The sequence below is a fragment of the Morchella sextelata genome (genome assembly GCF_020137385.1).
Source record: "Morchella sextelata strain SCLS chromosome Unknown scls_21, whole genome shotgun sequence".
NCBI lineage: Eukaryota > Fungi > Ascomycota > Pezizomycetes > Pezizales > Morchellaceae > Morchella > Morchella sextelata.
The window spans coordinates 1299693-1320731 of NW_025408636.1; the positions used below are offsets into that span (position 1 = coordinate 1299693).

Consider the following 21039-nt stretch of genomic DNA (forward strand, 5'->3'; position numbering starts at 1 on the left):
CAGCAGGTAACAAGTACCCGAAAATGCACGTCCTAATCTGCAATTTCCATTGGAGTAGAAGTCAAAAATACACCAAAAACTTGCAGCTGCATATTCGGGTACTTCATGCCTGTCGTGAGTACGTGCTAGGGAAACGAGGCTTGCCGAACGGTTACAAAATGCCCGCCGAAATCAACCTATCATACACAGGCGGAGCGCTATCCCCTGGATGTATGAGACATTGGTAAAATCTCTCTCATGCATTAGCGTGGCCTATCCAGGAAGTGATTGACTGAGGTAAGGCAGCGAACTGCGAACTTTATGGCACCGTTAAGTATTCCAAGGACCGACAAAGGCAGCAAGCTGCTTACCTGGACGTTTTCTCACCCAAATTCAAGGTCACATGACGTTCATGCATGAGAGAGATTTTACCAATGTCTCATACATCCAGGGGATAGCTAATGGACGAGAGGAGCTCCGAATTTCCTGCTGGGAAGAGGAAAAAACCGCACACCCACCCACCACCTCGTGACATCTATGTCTCAGGATGGGAGCGACAGGACACTCTGATTGTGATGAGGCTCGAGCGGGCCCCACAATTACCGCCGAGATCTGTTCTGCCTGTCGCACGTTGGACCTCGCATGCGTGCGGGTTTAGATCTATGTGCCTATGGTTATCCTACCAGTACGGGCACAAGTACGGTAGGGACTCGCTCGTTCTGCTTGAATCACCAAAGGGTGCCGATGGGTGCTTTCCCCCACAGATATTCCAATTGTGGGGCATCTGGATCAAATTTGGTAAGCTTCTGGTGACCCATAGATACGGATCCTGCTTGAAGATATTCTGATTTAGGTATCAGTACCTAGAGGCTCGAGTAAGAGTACTTGTATCAATGCCAGTATCAAGCTATGACCTACTTCCCAACTCAAGTGACTAGACTGGTGTCCTGTCAATGGTATCAAAATAAACTACCCAAAATTACTTGACCTACCCCTCAGTTGCAACAGGGGAGTAGGCGAGTAGAGTAGAAAGGCACGAAATTGCACCATGTCCATAGTTTTGTATGACAGGGCACCGCCACACAAAACTCGTGGCAATTTTGCCTGGGTCTGGATTAGCGACTTGGTGGAGCGGTTAATCCCGATGCTGCATAGCAAGCAATTGCAAAGTGGCTACCGAAATCATTCCTTCGGTTTGATACTGCCGCAGGCAGGTAATATCCGTTATCCGTACCGAACGTATGTACCGGTACATTGAGCTGGTTTCTTAAGTAGGACTAAGGCTTTGAGGCCCGTTACACGGTATGTATAACGAACACATATATGTGACTATTGGGCAAACAGACAAATAACAGTAATAGTTTCCATCAATTGATTCGAAACAACTGGTCAGCTATGTGCTTCAATTGAAGTCGTGGGCCGTCTCGCTTTTACCTGGAAACTGGCGGGAATGTTACAAAACACAGATTAGAGACCCCCATGACGGCAATGACTTCAAAAGGAAGGAATTTCCCAAAGGACTCACTAAACAAAACATACATAGTAACGTATGTCCATCACTATAGTAGACCTCATGATCAAGAATTCTCCAACGTGCATACCACTTGAAACTAACCAAAGAAAAGGAACAACATCATCGACAGGAAGAATCGGTAAACTCCATATATCTGCAACCCATCACAGATCAGGGTCCCTCATCTTCCCGTCCCGAAAATTAACGCTGTGCCTCCCGGGCCAGCCCAGCCTCCGCCATGATCATATCGTTGCATATACGGACATACTCCGATGACCAATGCATTCTTTGGACCTGGTAGGTTGATGAAAATGTGATAATCGACTCATCACACCAGTTTCTTCTTCCTCTCCCTCCTCTTCTTGAGGTCTTTTTTCGCGGGATACCTAAAAAGCTACTCTAGGATTGTGTAATAACACAAAGGGGGGGATTTACTTTGGTTCGAATATATGGCGCGTATCAAGTATAGACTCTAAATACCCCTCCGGGGCTTCTCCGGGGGGGGGGGGGGGGAGGGTTTACAACAATTCGTGCCGGTATGAGAAGAGGAATAGAGGAGGGAGGGAGGAAAGCCATAGTCATCCCAGGCGGGATCTTGTTCTCGAATTTCGGCCTTTCGGGCTTAATCTGCTTCTAGAAGACGTATGAGAACCTAGCTTGAAGCCACCCATGGAGTTAGCCGCCAAACCTGGAACCTTGATAAAGAAACTTCGAGTGGCGAAAAAATAGACCCCTCCACAACAACTCCCGGGAAAAGAACGAAATAACGAAAAGGAAGGATTCCGAAGGAATGTACCAGGTACCTGGCTAGTAAGAGTGGGTAGGTAGAGCATGCGCAAGGGAAGTGGGTGTCAAAAGACTCGCTTATGTTTCTCAGAACGTGGTTATCTCCCGGTATGTATCCGGTATCATGTACGAGGAAGGGAAAAAAAGGAACTCTCTGATCAATTATTATTATTCGGGACCCTAGACCCCCTTGCATAATACACATGCCGCCACTAGAGTACCTGTCAACCACGTGGCAAATAATCGACGACCATGTACCCCCTGTGTAAAATGAAAATCCTAACGTCACACCGTTTTGTGGATCCTAGGAAAGGAAAGGCCTTAAGGCTAGAGTTTCTTCTTTTTCATTGTTCTTTTTTGGCTATCACCAAGTCTCAACTATTAGGTGCCCATTTCTCCTGGTACATGGATGAGGGGGGCTGTGACCTTAGGAGCCAATCCGCCAGTTTGGCGGTTTCATCATTGGCGTTAGCTAGCTAGGCAATTCACCTGCTCTAATTATTTCTTTTCTCTACATCCCGCGGTAACCACTAGAAGGACGTCTAAAGTTTGATAGAGTACGATAGGAACGACGTTGGGATTCCGGCGCTGCTTGAGTCCACTGTGGTTGTTGGTGGCTTGCATCTAGAGGAGAGACTACTTGGCCGCCCATGGCTACCGGCGTTCGCAAAGAAAGCCGGCATTTCAAACAGGGAAAGCAAAAACAAAGAAAAGGATCTAGAATAGTGAGCATACTACTCATTGAATTTCCAACCGGGCCTTGATGGCATGATATCTAGCGGAGGAGTGTGGTGGTGCTGGTGGTGGCGCCTAGTAAGAATTTTTGACGTTCCTACTAATCCCACGTGGTTTTACTCTTTCCGACCAGATAGGGATGGGGTGGTGGTACTGACTACAGTCGCAACTCGATATGCCGGATTGCCAAGATTCTAAGGATTCCGTACGGGATAGCAAAAAATCCGGGATAGCAGATTGATTTTGCAGTAGGAAAAATAATATTCTCAGAGGATCTCGTACGGGACAGCAAGGGATCCGGTGTATTGAGTTCCGGCATATCGAGTTGCGACTGTATGAAAGTGGTAAGAGTGACTACTCAGAACTGTCAGCTATTACTACCAATTTCCTCCTATTTTCTTTACTTTTTTTCTTTTTCCTTTCTTTTTTTCTTTAATCGGCTGAACGGTAGCGACAGCACGTTTTTTCCCTCGTGTCTTTTTTTCATTTTTTTTTTTCTTTTCCCTTTTATTTTCTCCCTGGTAGTGCACTTCCTCTCCTTGTTTCGGGTCTTACCTTGGATGGATCGACCGGACTGGCAGCAGGAGGAGCTTTCATCACCACGTTGTTGGTGCGGGCGCAATTAACCGCCTGAACACTGCAGAAGAGTAACATCGATACAAATCAATGTGCTCGACATCTAGCCTATGTCTAGTCTCATACGTAGCATTACTCAGGCCAATGTTTGCTGTACTCGAAGGTTTCATCAATTAATGGAACGACCTCTAAAGTACACCTACAGCATGTTGTGGTCTCTCCCTCTCAGATATTTAGAGCAAATATACACACCAGAATCCCAGCTGGCGGGGGATGCTAGGTCTCGGAGAAATCATCTCTTAGCGGCATAAGCGACAAAGCAAACGCACACTCTTTTGTTGGACGGAAAGGAAAGAAAAGAAAAAAAAAGACCCAAGGCCGCCCGCAGTCTTTGAGTATCATTCGGCGCGCCGGCAACATCTCCCCAATTTAGTCATCAACACCGCACCGGCGGCGCACTTGCAGGGTAAGTAGAGGCCAGTACTATACTAGTGCCAATGCTCTAATGAAATAAACACGGACCGAAACACGGCATTTTCGTTTTGTCTTTTTTTCTTCTTCCCTCTTTCAAAGACAGTAAGTCTACCCAAATCATTTCCCTGCCACCCCCCGGGGGTTGCAGATCTTTCTGTCAGGAGTAGTTGTGGTGTGGTTGGGACTAACTAGTACCAATAGGTTACCTATGCAGTTATGTTAGGTGAAGTGAAGTGAAGTGAGCTATGTAGTATTAACAGCGCTCTGACCCGGTCCGGTGTTTTGATGATATCAATGGCCACGTTTTTTCGTAGCGCATCATCGGGCGCGCGCGGACGGTGGTACCATGGTGCTACCATCGATACCCTAGGTACTGTAGGTACTCTACTCTAGAGTACTCAGCTCAGCTATCCGGCCTCTAATAGATGCACCTGGTCGGGTATGATAGGGTACTCGACCTGCTTACTTACTCTACAGGCCACTCTTGCTAGGATTGATGCAGAGGTATCAATATCGGGAGAGACAAAAATACATTCAATATGAAGGCTATATGTGTACATACATGTATGTCGCTGTTCTACTCTACTATATGCCATACCCTCCGTATACAATACCTACCTACATACATTGTCTATAAAGCCATAGCTACATAGAAATGCTGTGTGCAGCTGGCACAGAGGATAAACCCGACATGTATGTATGATAGCTACCTACATCATGCCCATATCCTGGGAAACAAGGAGTAGATGAAGGGGGGCCGGGGGGAGGAGGCATGATCGATGAGGAGGGATGTAAAGCACCGGTAGGGCCGCACACGCACGTCACAGTCAATCGCACAGCAGCAGAGGCCCGTAGAACACTGCAATGATTTACACCCGTATCCTCCCTCCTCCCTCTCGATCTCTCTCTTTTGACGTGTCACAAAGCGGGGGTAAGGCAGTCAAGCAAGCAAGGTGGATGAAGTAGAATACTCTACATACTCTGCGGAGTACTCTATTCCGCTGTTTTGAGTGACAAGGCAAGGTAGGGGCATGTACAATAGGTAAGGCAAGAGGGATGGGAAAATTCGCATGGAAGCACAACAGGTTCCTGACCCTACCCCCCGTGCGCGGAGGCGGGCGGACAGACAGGGCAAAAAAAAAAAAAAAAAGATGGATGGATGGGGATGGAAAACGTGGTTTGATAGATCATGGAGTTGCAAGGTCGCTTATCAAACAGTATCTAATATGCCACGCGCGTGTTGCGCACAGAGCAGGGATCTGCACCTCGTTTTTTGTCTCAGTTCGTTTCCATGGGGTAAGTATTATGTAGGGGAGAATCTTGGATGGCATCACCAAAAACAGTGGAAATGGGGAAGCTTGCTCTACAGATGCTAGCCAAGGAGTTGTATAAGGTAAGGCTTTCCCGAAAGAACGGGCGAAATAGACGTAAAGTGTAGGTAAAAAATAATGGTGAGCACACACATATCTATCAGTCAAGTTACCTATCTTTCATAACTAGGCCGAGTTGAATTGAATACTCCGCGACCTGGATTGAACACTCTCGGTACTCGAACTAGAGTACTCAGACTGTTTAGAGACATGTATCATTGAGTACCCTCATGGAGCCGGACAGCATCTCTAGAAGGAACCCCCACGTTCCTTGCCCCCCATAATCTACGTCTGCCCCGTAGAGCACTCTACGAGGCATGCAACACCACGATCGATTAAGACCCGCAAACTCATGTGAATGGACAGTTAGGCGAATTGTTGAAGGGGTCATCGAATCAATCTGTCGGCCAGACAACTAAAACCCAATCGCAATACTCCAAAAGACCCAGATATGGTTTCAGCCCTCCTCCGCCCCAGCTCCCTCATCCTTGCATGGAAGGGATATCTAAAAGTCTCATTCGTATAGCTATAGCAACTCAATGGTTGCTTGCTTCCTATGATCAGGCCATTTCATTTCTCTTGATAGTACCCGGGTTAAAGAGGACTGGCTGACTGGCTTGACTGACTGACGCGGACAAAACATCATAGTTTCGCTCGAGTCAGCCATATTGATCTGAATGCCGCGGCATCTCATCCCACTACTGTATCTCTTGCAGTTTTTCCGGGGATTGAGTCCGTAGGCCTAGGTAAGGTAGGGAAGGCTGTAATATCCTCAATGAATGATCTCCAAAAGCGTTCGAGATTGAATAACTTTCTAGAGTAATTGCTTAGACCCTCTCTTTCTTTTCTCCACCCCCCTCTCTGAGGGTGGGGGCTCTCTCGGAGAATATTTAATTAAAGCGCTTTAGCGGGGAAGCAGATATTTGGCGGGTTGACCTGACTCCCCCCCCCCGCTTGGCAGGATTTAGCTCGGTTTTTATCCTGTTTTTCATCCTTCTTTATTCGTGTTTCACAAAACCTGGTCTGGACCCCCCTTTTCCCCTATACACGATGTGGCTAGGCTCCTCCTCTTTACCTTGTGCTAGAGGAGAGTTAGATACTGTTGTTGCTTCTGATGGCTGGCCTTCTTCTCATCTACCAGTTTCCTGGGAATTGGCGGGGCGAGAGGAGCGGTTCACAGGTAATTTTCGGTTCTCCATGTGGAAAATAAATAAATAGATTCCCGTTTTATCTTTCCCGGTTGAGTTTGGCATCCCCTTCCCCCATCGTATTGACCTGCCTGATGACCCCATCTAGCTTATCCCTGTCATTGGATTCTCACCGCTCGAGCGAGGAGGGAGGGGTCAACTGGTATGTGATTGTCGGTATGGTAGGTAGGTACAATACCGAGTATGTAGGGAGTATTGGAATTTGCCAATAGGGTTGCCATATGCAGGCTGATGTAGGTTGTATGCAGTGTGTGTAAAGTATAGTACGGTTAGCATAACCCATACCGTAGTAGAGCATAACCCACATGGCTGATGGCCGATGTAATGACCGGCTTAGCAATCTCGAGTGACAGCGGTGTACCAGGAGTTGGTGATTTTCTTGCTGCTGTACCCCAAATTGGGCCATGTGGGAAAGCGATGACTGGCTGCTTGCTTGCCGAGTTCCAGCGGAGAACCGTTAAGCATGAATAAAAATTTAGATGGAGACTGCGTTTCAAAACAACCACCAAAAAAAAGATTCATTGCTCGTGCTTCGTATCGCGTGGGTGCAAGGATATGACGGGAAGCGGCAATAGCAGCCCTATTGGCTCTAGTGAATGAGATGCTTACGTTATTAGATGAACTCCCGAGGATAGGTTTGCCAATTTGTTTGTTGTGGACGAGCTTCGTCGAAAAAAGGGTGAGAGAGTGAAAGAGAGGTTCAAGGCTCAAACCACACGGTTCATTTTGCGTTTTCTTGTGCACATTTGTATGATCTCTCCCGTCTTGAAATCTTCCGTGAGACGTTGGATTTGCTTCTCTGATGTCCCATAGAGGATTAAGTTCAAGGCCTTCATTTGAAGATGGCTGCAGGGCTGATCCTTGACGAGCATCGGAACGTGGGGCCAAATTTCCCATTTCTCAACCGGCTGAAGGAGGTGGTGGTGAGAAAGGAAAAATAAAATAGAAGAAAATAAATAAATAAAAATAATTGGGTAAAACGAATAAAAGGGAATAAACCATTTTATCCTCGAACCCTTCCGTCTGCTGCACTGCATCATCCATCCCACATGAGTCTCAGCGCTTGATTTTGAGGTTTCATCTGTAGTTATATTCTGGCTGATGGTGTCACTTTTGGTGTTCTCCCAGGTCCTGATATACAGCCTACTGCTACTTGATTAGTTCTCCCTCGGTAGCGGTTCAATTCTACTGATTAGGGGGAGATTCGGAATGTCGAGAGGGATTGGGACTACTCCGCCGACGTCCCCGATGGCTGGAACATGTGTATGTACCATGCCTACTTCTGCTTTATGTAGTCGAGGGTATTGTATCGTGATGGTATATCAAAAGACATGTTCTAGGAACACAGTTGCAACTGTAGCCGGTGGGTGAGTGAGAAACTGCAAAACGTTGCCGAGTGCGCGATCGTGAATCGGTCGAATAAATTCCCGTTTGCGTCTGTTCCCGCTCGGCCTACCTATTTTTTTTTTTTTTTTCTTTCCGAGGGCGGGCGGCGGTCTGAAATTTTTGTCTATTTTTTTTTTTTTTTTTTTTTTTTTTTTTTTTGCTTTTTTGCTTTTTTGTTTATGTGCTCTCAACCCGTATCATGTTGTGCCAGGTTTAGACAGGCCTTTGACTCGCCTAGCACGTGTATGCTTATGCGGATGGATGCGTGCTTGCCATGTTTTTTTTGCCATGCTTTGTTAAGTCTAATCTTGGTAACTACTAATCCTTTGTAGCGGTTCTACGCACCCCTTTATGCTGGGGCCTTGTTCGAAAGAGGTTGCCGCATGTTCTGAAATTTCTGAACGAACCAATTGCCCTTTCGGCGATTTCTCACGCTGTCTGTGCAATTTCTATAGGAAATCAACTGAGTTCGAGACACTTGACGTAGGCAGATATCTCTGAGAAGACAAATATCCCCCTTACCTTCCCTAGATGTGTAGCAGAGTAGTAAGCGTCTCATATGGACTCCAAATAAAGGTCTTGTTGTGTTTGGCGAGCCCAAACCTTTACTGCGCCGGGCATCACCGACTCCAAAACTTCGTATGCGCACAGACAAATCAAAGTCCCAAGGGTACATACAAATAAATGAATTTGCTTGCGACATGTAGGGGAAATCTCATCACGGGAAAGTATTCTGAGGCGGAGACTTTTCGGTGACATGTTATCATTTGGCGACTGAACCTAAGGCTTTGTGACTAAAGACGTCTCGCGAGATGAGTTAGTTGGTGGGCTGAAGTTAAGAATTGGGCGGTTGTTGGACCACTCACTTCATCCTGTTCTACAGTTTCTCGGTATGGGAGATCAGGATATGCGATTTGTGAGTGAGTCAATGAAACTACTGCCCCTTCTTGTTTTATGCTTTGATAATAGGGAAACCACACGCTTAGTTACAAGCCTTTTCGATCGAACTGAGATGACCACATCTGCACGAGTAAGTTCTTCTAGAAGTAGACCACTGGAGGCCGAAATCTGGGTAACTGGATCAAGCTTCGATTAACCCCAATTTTAGCTGCTCAGAATTGCATGACCTTGCTTGCCGCACCATCAGTGAATTGGGGAAAATATAGCGGGAAGGTGTTCTTTCACTCTCATGAAAATCGGAGCTTTCAAAACGGAGCACCTTGCTTGATTCAAAACTGGATATCCCATTACCAATTCCGGTATCCCATGTGCGCCGCAAGGGAAGTAAGTAGCTTGCTAGACCCCGTATGGATGGTTGTTTGCATTATCCGGAGCGAGCCGTTCAATAGTTGGGAACGGGCATTGAGGTCACCGGCCCCTGTAGAGCGGTCACCGGCAGCGGGCTCCGTTCTCGGGAGTGGAATAGTAATAACGTGTAGAGTAGGTCTGCGATGAAAGTATTACTCCAGGAGACTCTCAAATCGGCTTGTTCAGCGGAATGGGCCAGCAGAACTTGAAGTAAGGGCTTTGTGGGAACGAGCCGATCCAATCAAGGAAGCGTTCAATAACGTGGATGCGGACTTAGTTGCTTTTTGATGGGGGGAGTGGGGTTAGTTGTGATTGGGTTTACAGGTCGACCGCCCTCGTTGCAACTAAGTTTGAAAGCGACAGGCAACAACAGCATGGGAATACTCCAGCTGGCTTTGTCAGTTTTATAAGTATAATTCAGGTGAATGACGAAGTACTGAATAGAGGAAGCTATTTCTGGGATCATTTACCTACCAAGTATGTAGTCACAATCACCATCACCGTCACCGCCGAGCAAAACGACACACACACACACACACACCTATGGAGAGCAGTACCTACATGCCTACATACTTCTCAACCCACCATCACAACTACAACCACCAGGGGCAGGGCAGGGCTGGGCTGGGACCAGGACAAGGGCTAGGACCGGGACATGGCCAGGAGTGAGAGTGCATGTGGGACCCACCAACGGTAGCCCCTCCACCGCCGGGGGGAGGAAGAAAGCCTTGTGCGCTTGTGGATTGTCCATCTGCGCAGGTCCTTTAACTCACTGGGCTTGGGGGTGGTTTCTCCCGCCTTTCCCTTTGCTACTTCTACTGCTCCACCCCCCCGCAAGTCGTCGCCATCGCCACGTGGTTCTGATCGTTTATCTTCACACTTGCATCCCAAGTGAGTCTCAACAAAAACCCTCGTCTTCCCCCGTCGAGCAGAAGCATCTTGGTTATCGTTCTTCGAAACCTGTAGCTGTTAAACACAACCACCACCACCATTATTACTACTACTACTACTACTACTAACCAGCCCAGACGCCAACCACTACAACCATAATAACCACCACACACACACCACACCTCACCTCACTCTTACACTTACACTCACACACTCCCACACTCCCACACTCATCGCTACAACTCATCTCCTTCTCAACATCATCAACCCATTCATTCACTGCCCCCTTTCATCACGTCGTATATTCACTCATACTCACTCGCTCACACCCCTTCCATAAGCACCTAACAATAAATATTTAAATATCTCACCCCCACCAACAATATCAACCATAGCTGCCGGACACAGAGCCTCGCTTTCCGTTCGAGATTCTCTACTCTCGTTCAACTTCTTTAACGACACCGGTCATAGAAAATTGAGGAACTCTTCTACAGAGTCTCTCCTAGAATCGCGAGATTCATCCGCCAACCTGGCGAAACTCGCAAAGCCGATCTCCTCAAGTGAAGGATCCAACGCAGTAACAATTACTCACCCCCCAAACAAGATGCATCAAACCAGTTCCAGGTTACTCCGAATGACGAACGATGATCGGCCATTCACAAGGGTAAGTCTTGTTCCTTGCCCCTCCAGCGTGCTCATTATATGCACCTTACCATTGACAACTCTATTCAACGCTAATTAAGGCGTTTCGAGAACAGGATTTCAAGGATTTGTTTTCCACCCTCATGGTCAGTCTGCCACTGAACTCGCACCGGGTTCGTTTCAAGACCTACGCATTCTCATTCACCTCAGAGGAGGCGATCAACAATCTCGGCTCCCTGAAGTTCTCGCAGTCAAATCGGATGCCAGATCCCAAGGACCCATCTCGGATTGTTACCACAACAACCACAACAACATTCTCGATGGCTAAGGAAATGGCTCGCTCTGTGTGTCAGAGGTTCATGGATGCTCGTTTTATCGAGCTTGCTGATTCAAAACCAGTCCAGTACTTTCCTCCAAAGGGCTCCCTATGGCAATTGACCCCGAAAGGGATTCACGTCCTGGAAAGATTCTGCCAGCGGAATGGAATTCAACAGGAGCATGTTGTTAGACTGTTACAGTCACCTTACAATACTATGCGTCTGGTTATTCTCGAGAGAGACTCAATTACCGACAGGTTATCACAGGACAAAACCACCACAGAAGTAATCTTCAGACGGTTTGCCGGATCTACTCCAAACATTAAGGCCAACGTGTCCATCTCGGACTCGGACTCGGTATCGGAGTATCATGATGGGATCACGGGTGTAAAGCTAGCCGAAACGCGGAAGATTTATGATAAAGTGATTAAGAATTCGTTTACCGGGAAGTGCGCGGTGGATTGGTTACTGGATTGCTGTACCACAGTGGAGGCGCGTGAAACCAATGAGATTGCAAGGCTCTTCATTCAGCATGGTCTTATCCAGTCCGTACTAGAGGACAAGGTCTACGTTCATCAAAACCCGGAAGCAAGTCAATTCCAGCCGACCAAGAACGCCATTTATGTATTCACAGACAAAGGTAGAAGGGTTGCAGGGTGGATTGAGTCGGACAGGTTGAGCCTGCAGAGCGGAGAGAGGAATGCTGATGGCTCCCAAAGAGCGAGGTCAAACGTGAGAGCGAGAGACGACCAGTCCCCAAGAGGTAGGCTATCCCCAGTGCCATGTCCAAGAGGATGCATGATTCTAACAGTGTCATAGATCAGCGTGAAACAAACACAACTCGGTTGACTGCTATCCTGAACGACGCTGCGCTACGATTACTGTACCGCGAATTCCTTCGGGAAACTCTTTGCGAGGAGAATCTGGCCTTTTACCTGGATGTTGAAGATTTCAACCACAACTTCCATGCTATTGACCTGTCAAAGCCGGATGCTGTACGTGAAACACTAGCCGCTGCTTATGGTATGTTACACCATCCCGTTGAGATTTACCCCCCTTTACATTTTACCCCGGTCACACGTTTCAGCAATCTCTCTTGGTGACTACCTCATTGAGTCCCAAGTTATGATACCCGATGCAATTCGGCACTCTATTCATATTTTTTTCTATATTTCGGGAATAAATAGCTAATTACCTTCTGTTTAGGTCTTTATAACGCTTTCTTGGCACCAGGCTCCCCCTGCGAGCTTAACATCGACCATACCCTCCGCCAGGACATGGCATCACGCATGACAAGGGCAGTTGCAAAAGATGATGAGTCGATGTATAGCAGCTTGAAGGATGTGCAGACCCTGTTCGACAGGGCACAACAGCAAGTGTTCAAGCTTATGGCAGGAGTAAGTTTCACAGCATACAAAATGACATGTGACTATTTTACTGACTCTCTGGTAATAGGACTCGGTACCTAAGTTTATTCGCACTCATAAATATATCGAGGTTGCAGGCGACATTCTCGAAGATGAGCGAAATGCCCTTTCAGGTGGGGCTCCCGAGAGGACCTTAAGTCGATCAACCAGATACCCAGCCAGCAATGGTGATGTCCCAAGATGACCCCTAGACATTGAATTTTTGTTTTCCTTTTATCCGCTTCTTTTGTCCATTTTGAAAACCCGCGTAGGCGGGAGCTTTAATTAATATTTTTTTTTTCTTTCTCTTTCCTTCTTTCTAGTCTCTCGGGATGAGAAATTTTTAGGTTTTTTCTTTCTTTTTTCTTCATTCGAAACAATTCTCTCCTGGGATTTTAGGGTCATTCAGGAGTTCTTGGGTCATCATTTATCATTTATCATCATCATCTTCATCATCATTCATCATTGGTTGTTTGTGGTTATCATATTCTCCTATGTCGCACGCCTCATGATTCCCTTTTTGTGCAGTAGCAGCAGCATATCAAACTTTTGCTCCGCGTCCATCTTCTTTACGAGTATTTGGCGTGTCCTTTGCGCCCCACACACTCTCTCTTTCCATTTCCGTTTCTTTGGTTTCCCCCTTCTCGTTTTATTCACCCCTCCTTCTCCTTGAGCGGTCGTTGTTGTATGATGTATCAATGAGCTTTCTGAACTTGTGCTTACTACTATTCCCTCGCGAGTGTTTGGTGTTTGCGTTTTTTTTTTTTTTTTGTGTCTGTGTGTTGTACGTGTGTGTATCAAATTAGAAGGCGGTGTTTGGGGGGGGGGGGGGGGGGAGCTGGCCAGACAGTAGGACTTGGAAGAGGGGGGGTTCAGTGCTTAGTTGTGACGGAGAGCGGGGAAGGGGGTTATGAAATTTGTTTATTTTTTCTTTCAAAAAGTGTATGTGAAAAACAACGGGTTTTTTTTGGGGAAAGTTGGGGTTAATAATAGAGGACAAGCTTTTTTTTTTTTTAACGATATTAACTACTCTACATAGTACTACATACTCTTGGTGCGTTTGAATATAGTGATGTGTGAGGTGAGGTGATTATAATTACATAGATGAAAATGAATGCTTGGTTTAATTTGCGGCATTGTATGTATATACTATATATGTATACAAGTCTACTTTTTCCGTTCTGCTCTGTAGCTCCACACCGCGGCCCGTTAGTGAAGTGATATTCAATAGTGTGAGGACGCCGAACCAACTCTATAGTATCCACACACTGTCAAGAAGAGGCATCACTACCGTACCGTACCGTAGTCAGGTACCGGTAGGTAGGTACATTGTATGTAGCATACCGACCCCAACCTTCCAGGCATCAAGGTTGATATATATATAAACCATCTCTACTACTAGTACATCTCCACTGACTGGTACGCACGTCAAGAAAAATCCGTCGCACTGCGGTATTTTTTTTTACACCACAACCTGCTCTTTGACGTTGATCTCTGTCTCTCTACGTAGCTAGCCAGCTAGCTAGGCTCTCTCTCTCTCTCTCTCTCTCTACAATAGACTACTGTACTGTACCGCACCGCACCTCACAGTAGAGTAAAGAATCGAATCCCCCCAAATGCAAATTGCAAAATGCAAATGCAAATGCAAATCCCAACCTAGCTATGAAAAAAAAACTAAAAAAACGCCACCGTACATCCAGCACGTGGTGTCTCCCCTGCGCAACTAACCAACAGGCCGGTCCCATATGATATACCACCCCCCCCCCCCCCCCCCCCCCCCCCCATAATATCATAATATATACACTACGCTACGGGGCCAAGCACCAACCACGCGGTCAGCCAGGGTTCAGCATTGAGAGGACCTAGGGTACAGCCAGTAGACCCCCCCCCCCCCCCCCCAGCACTCACGCCGGGGAATTTCTCCGGCTGGGACAGACCGCTGGGCTGTTTTAGAGACCGGGCCCTAGAGTACATACATGCCATGTGCATGTATCGGTAGGCCAAGGAATATCCTCAAGACGCAACATGAGAAATAAGCTCGACGGCCTTCCCGGCTCTGCAGCTCCTATTATTCCCCTCCCTCTGGACATGATTGCCGTGTTGCGTAGCCGCTACACTGCACTAGGCGTTGGAAATCGTGGTTTCTGATTAGTTAAGACCCTACCTATTATATGTACGCATGGCATATATGGTATGCCGCATTCCTTTCAACGGATCGAGTGATGAGAAAAAGTTCTTGGGGCTTGGGTTGGGTTGCTCGCTGTGTGCTGTAGGAGTATGTCTTTATGTAACTTGGTTTCACATCATCGGTTGATTTCTTGTGATCAAGAAATTCGAGTGAGTTTGACCCTGATTCAGAGTAGCAATGCCCTTCCTGGATAAATATTTGTCATAGGAATTCGGCATTCTTCTTGTACGTGCAGTTTGTGAAATACATGATGTATGAGTGCAATTTGTGAAATACATGATGTATGAGATTTCCATCTCTCTGTGGACCCTGCCCTTAACCTCTTTTTATGATTTTTTCTTTTCTTTCTTGCGGGAATAAATAGGTAGGGCTAGGGTAGAAGAAGTTGGTCTGGACTCTCCAGTGGTGTTTATACTAACCGACGATGCATTTGCGGGGCCAAGATGGGGGCCGGGGAGGGGGGGGCCACGCCCTAGCTAGCGGTCAGTGATCATGATGTGAGGAGGGATCTTCGCGACTTCACTCGCACTAATCAATAGCGTTCTGCATCAGTCGCATCTCCGGACTCCGGCCTGCGTAATTATAAAATTATCGAGTCTGAATTATATCGAAGCATCTCCACGGGCACTATTCCAGAGGCAGCATGTGCATGATAACTACTTCCTAATTCCTATCCTTTCCAGCAGTAGCACCAGGAAAAACCTTTGTGGATGCCCATAGCTTTTTGACACCGCTTGTGCCTCCAATTCGGGAGGGCTTCGTTACTGGTTCACAGAGCTCTTCCATGTCGGTGCGTTTCAGGTGTTTTTTCTAATGACAAGTGGGGCCCGCTGAACTGTCGACTCAAGAGATCTCTCAAGTACCCATTTCATCAAGGCCTACATGTTGCAAGTCGTTAGTACACGGACTGTAATTCCGGAGGCCTCTTGGTAGCTCATACTACTAGTAGTAATATTCGTATTTACGGCCGTCGGTAATTGAAGTCGGCGGAGGAGGGCAAAAGAGAGGGGATTATCAACGTAGTGTAATCGATTCGTCCATGATGTCTGTTAAGAAAAATAGGGGTATGTGCCCCACCACCAAAAAGCCCACAATAATTATTTTCTGACCAGTATTCAAAAGAATCAATAGACAAACCACCACATATGCAGTGTAGGTTGGATATAGAGCTGAATGCCTGGTTTCCTGGTGGCACAGTGGGATTCTCATGTGTCAGTTTATTAGGTAAAGAGCCACTGAGCCTCTCCGATTGGTCTCACCCCACCGCGTCGCTTTTTGCAAGCCGATATGGGGAAATCTTGTTTCTGCGGTAACAATAGTGGGTGCTAGTGGAGCTGGATTACTAACCTAGATATATCGTATGCGTCTATACCCCCCCCCCCCCCCATGCAGGGACCACGGAGTGCCGGAGAGGCCGATACCGCCATCTGGGGGCTGCTTGGCTAAGCTCCCCTTGTCACCTGTCATATCACCCGTCATATAAGGTATTGGACGGAGGATTGTACCCTTGGAATGCCGTTGTCATCTACCCGGTATAATTCCAATGCACCAATGGCCTGTGGGGAAGCTGCTGGCACATATGCAAGCAGGTACTCCACTGGCTGGCTTGGTGAAACCGTTTCATGTTTCACGGCTCCCATCCAAGGGGAGGGTATCAATGGTTGTGGGGCCCGGGTGCATCTCTAAATTGACGAAGTGGAGCCAACAACGGGAGGCAAGGAATGGCCTGGAAGATGGTGAAGTGGGGCTTAGTGCTGATCATTCATAACGGGGATCATGATTAAGCTTTTTATGATGGTCACATAACCTTCGTGGGGGGCGGATGCATTGATGATGGAGATGGAGGAGGATGAGGCAGATAGCAGTGGTTAAATACTCTTGTTAATTTGATGACAAGTTTTCACATATTTACGTTTGTGTGTTTATCTACCGGACAACTCTGGTCTCTCGACCTCACCGAGCGAGGATGAAGGACAGTTGACAACCAACGACAACTTGTTCTTTTCATGTAAACGTGTGCATGGTAACGTCTCTTGACACTCTCTTCGAAGAAACCAGAAGACAGATTAGATTGCCAACTGACAATTGCATAGGAAACAAGACAAGATATAGCTGTAACTGCATGTGCACACCTACCTGTGCAACTTTAAACATGCAAGAGCACAGAGGGTTCAAACCCACACAGCCTATCGGGCGACATCTCCATCCATGGCCATACAAGCTAGCACATGCCCATCGATGGATCTCATGGCCAGTAACTACGCCGCCGGTATACCAAGAAGAGAAGTAATAAGCCACCAGGTTCATCTGGATCCTAGTTTATAACTTGGTAACTCTACCTTTCCTTTCACAACGCCCTGTTTTGTAAAGATTGTCCCCAAGATGTCGATATATGCTGCGGCGCTATGAGTACTTCCACTTCTGCGCCAACACCAATTGATTCTCATGCGTGATGTTTAGCGCCTCAAAGCGACATTGTCCCCTAGCTTGACTCCCCGATCCAGCCGTCAAGAGGCCCGCCTCACATTCCCGTGCAAAGAGAAAACACGAGCGGACCAGAAACGCCCCCCAGAAACAGCCGTTCCCAAACGCTCATCTCCCCGCCGCAATTCCGATCTCCAAATCTCACTCGGCCCACGCCAAGCCCACCCAACCCTAACCCTGCACCTCCATCCAGCTGTTTCTCAAAAGCAAAGCTCAACACCACAGAAGTCCCCAGAAAAGCACCAGTCCGACTTTCATCTCCACAACCCTAACATAACGCCCGCACGCCACACACAGAAACAGCCATAGATGCCGCCGAAGCGCAAGACACCCGGCACCGCCGCCCAGCCGTCCTCGTCGAAGCGGGTGCGAATCGCCTCGGGCACGCCGCCGCCCCCAACGCGTACGCGGTCCCCGGGGGAGGAGACGGAGCGCCAGGACGAGAACGGGGATGGGGAAGCCGGCACACGACCGCCGGCGACTGCAGAGGCTGGCAGCGGTAGGAGGGCGCCCGGGAGACCGCGGCGGAACACACTGGAGGCGCCGCCACAGACACCGGCAGCCCCGTCCACGCCCAGAGCCGGAGGAGCCAGCAGCGGCCGCCGCAAGACCCCCGCCACGACGCGGAAGAGCCGGTCTGCCGCCGCTCCAGCTCCAGAAGCAGCAGCCCCGGCCGAGAACCCGCCCGCCGACACAGCAGCAGCAGCAGCAGCGGAAGCAGAGGGAGAAGGAGAAGACGACGCCGCCGCCGCCGCCCTCCCCCTCCCCCTCCCGCCCGCCGCCGCCAGCGACGGCGGCGACGCCCCCTCCTCCGACGAGCTCTCCCAATCGCAGTCGCAGCGCGTCAACCCCACGCCCAAGCGCCGCCCCAAGCCGCGCATCACCTACAAGTCGCGGCGCACGTCCGTCGGCGAGTCCGACTCCGACCCGCTCACGCGCTCCTCGCCGCACACCACGCGCTCGTCGCCCATCAAGGTCGCCGCCAAGGCCGTCGACCTGCCCACGACGCCCGCGACCACGGTGAAGCCGCGCTCGAAGCCGCCGCGCGCGCGCAAGAAGGATGCGCCGCGCGCGGACGCGCTGCCGGCGGAGGAGGACGGCACGCCGAGTGCGGCGGTGCGCGCTGCTGCGAGGGGCGGGTATGGGAGTGTGCATGAGACGGATGCGGAGGGGGAGGACGAGGACATTGCGGTTGAAGTCGAGGTGGTGGTCGAGGAGGAGGTGGACCCCGACGAGGACGTTGTCGGCGGGGATGGACGGATCGCCGCGGCGCCACCAGCAACCGTGCAGAAGGACCGGGAGAGGGAGAAGGCTTCTCGGCGGCGCTCGATGCCGACGCCGGCGAAGAAGACGGTGGAGCTGGACGGGATGGAGGATCCGTTCGCGATCGACGACGACGAGCCGCGGAAGACGCCCGAGAAGAAGCAGCAGCAGAACGGCGGTGGCGCGGCGGCAAAGAGGTTTGACCAGGCGGCGATGAAGGCGCTGAAGAAGCACCTGCTGCCCAAGCTGATGGGGCGCGAGCGCGTCAAGCTCGTGGGCGTGGAGGAGGAGGAGGCGCATGTGCGGAATCTCCTGGAGCAGACGGTCACTGCGGGGGAGGGGAACTCGATGTTGATCATTGGCGCGCGCGGCAGCGGCAAGACTACGGTAAGCACACACAAAACACCTGCCTCTCTGATCATTTCCCGCACATCTCAATCATTGGCTACAATATACACTGCTATATTACTATATTACTATTATTATATACGCAAAGCTAACCGCACCGCCCTCCCCCCGCACAGCTCGTCGAAAGCGCCATCGCCGACCTGAAACTCCAGCGCCCCCACGACTTCCACACCGTCCGCCTCACCGGCTTCCACCAAACCGACGACCGCCTCGCGCTGCGCGAGATCCTGCGCCAACTCGGGCACGAGATGGCCCTCCCCGCCGCGGACACGCCCAAGACCTCCTTCGCCGACACCCTGACCACCATTCTCGCCATGCTCTCGCACCCCGACGACCTCGGCGCCACCACCCCCACCAGCACCAGCACCAGCACCCCGCACGCCTCCCCCGCCCCGCCCAAAACCTCCCTCAGCGTCATCTTCCTCCTCGACGAATTCGACCTCTTCACCACGCACCCGCGCCAAACCCTGCTCTACAACCTCTTCGACATCGCGCAGTCGCGCAGCGCCCCCATCGCCGTCATCGGCACCACAACCCACCTCACAATCACCCACTCCCTCGAGAAGCGCGTCAAGTCCCGCTTCTCGCAGCGCACGCTCCACCTCCACCCGCCCGCCACCCTGTCCGCATTCTGGGAGCGCGTCCGCCCCTCCCTGGCCGCCGACACAGCGTCCACCTACAACCCGCCGGCCGTCTACAAGCACTGGAACACCCACCTCGACGCCCTCCACGCAACCCCCGCCTTCCAGGCGCACCTCCGCCGCGCGTTCGCGCGCTCCGCGTCCGTGCGCGCGTTCCTCAACGAGTGCATCCTCCCCGTCTCGGCCTTGCCCACGGCCGCCACGCTCCCCGGTGCCGCCGCGTTCGCGCCGGCGCTCGCCGAGCCGGACAGCATCCTGGGCGTGCTGTCGGGGCTGAGTGATCTTGAGCTGTCGCTGCTGATTGCCGCGGCACGGCTGGACGTCGTGAGTGATACCGACACGTGCAATTTCTCGATGGCGTACAGCGAGTATGCGGGGCTGGTTGGGGGGGTTAAGGTTGCTGCGGCGGCGGCGGGGGTGGTGGCGGGCCGGGTGTGGGGGAGGGAGGTGGCGCGGGGGGCGTGGGAGCGGTTGGCGGAGTATGGGTTGTTGACGGCGGTGGGGAAGGGGGGGGCGGGGGCGGAGGGGATGTGGAGGGTTGAGGTTGGGTTGGGGGAGATTGGGGGGGTTGTGGAGAGGGGGGGCGCGGGGGGCGGGAGGGGGGGGTTGGGGAGGTGGTGTAGGGAGGTTTAGGGAGAGGGAGAGTGGTGGGGAGGAAGTAATGGTATAGTCATGATTGGATTGGATTGCATCACGGTGTGAGGTTTTTCTTCTTTCTGCTTTCTTGTGTTTCTTTATTTTGGCCTTGTTTTGCGTTTCTCCTGTTTCGTTAGGTTTAGATAGGTTGTTTAGTTTTAACGCAGCGTGATCATTGGCATCTCAAGTCCTAGTCAATCGCTGTCCTCCCAAACCAGTCTGAATGAGCTAATTTGTATATGAGCAGCACAACCATTCCATTTCGTCTTCCTCAAAACTCCTCTTTAAAGTATTAAAATAACCAATCCAGGCTGCCGAAACAGAGTCTGATCAAAAGAAGGTTCTACTTAACTGCATCTACATGTATGCACCTTTCCGCTCCGTTTCAATGTACGGACGGACCCACCCAAAATTGCACACCCAACAATTGCAAACAAAGTTTCAAACCCCAACTCCGCGTTGTCACGATACCGCCCACTTTAATGTCTTGGCACCGCACCCATCACGTCGCGTCTCCCCAAGCTTCGCGCCCATTCTCAACACCTCCAAAACCCACCATCTCCAGCTCCACCTTCAAAACACCACCCTAAAACACCCCGCCCACCACAATGCCCCGCAGCACACGCCAAAGCACAAAAACCACCCCGACCTCTTTCACCTCGCTCCCGTACCCCCCCCCCCCCCAAATCAAAATCCGCCCGCAACTCCCTCCTCCTCCGCCACCTCCTCCCCCCCCTCCTTCGCCACGCAACCCCGCAACTCCACTACTAAACCCACTAAACCACGCAACTCGACCACCAAGCCCCGCGCACTCACGACCAAGCCCAA

General features: G+C 50.2%; 3 protein-coding genes across 3 annotated transcripts; all 3 read left to right on the forward strand.

The window, feature by feature from the left end:
• Positions 1–440: 440 nt before the first annotated feature.
• Positions 441–892, forward strand: H6S33_006895 (uncharacterized protein; the record flags this gene model as incomplete). Its single annotated transcript, XM_044838256.1, has 2 exons — positions 441–777; positions 840–892. The coding sequence occupies 2 exons, from the start codon at positions 441–443 to the stop codon at positions 890–892; spliced, it is 390 nt and encodes a 129-aa protein (XP_044689713.1).
• A 9938-nt stretch (positions 893–10830) lies between these two features.
• Positions 10831–12796, forward strand: H6S33_006896 (uncharacterized protein; the record flags this gene model as incomplete). Its single annotated transcript, XM_044838257.1, has 5 exons — positions 10831–10890; positions 10985–11948; positions 12005–12208; positions 12392–12582; positions 12641–12796. The coding sequence occupies 5 exons, from the start codon at positions 10831–10833 to the stop codon at positions 12794–12796; spliced, it is 1575 nt and encodes a 524-aa protein (XP_044689714.1).
• Positions 12797–17572: 4776 nt separating this feature from the next.
• Positions 17573–20208, forward strand: H6S33_006897 (uncharacterized protein; the record flags this gene model as incomplete). The annotated part of the gene is made up of 2 exons (XM_044838258.1): positions 17573–18913; positions 19051–20208. The coding sequence occupies 2 exons, from the start codon at positions 17573–17575 to the stop codon at positions 20206–20208; spliced, it is 2499 nt and encodes an 832-aa protein (XP_044689715.1).
• Positions 20209–21039: the final 831 nt, after the last annotated feature.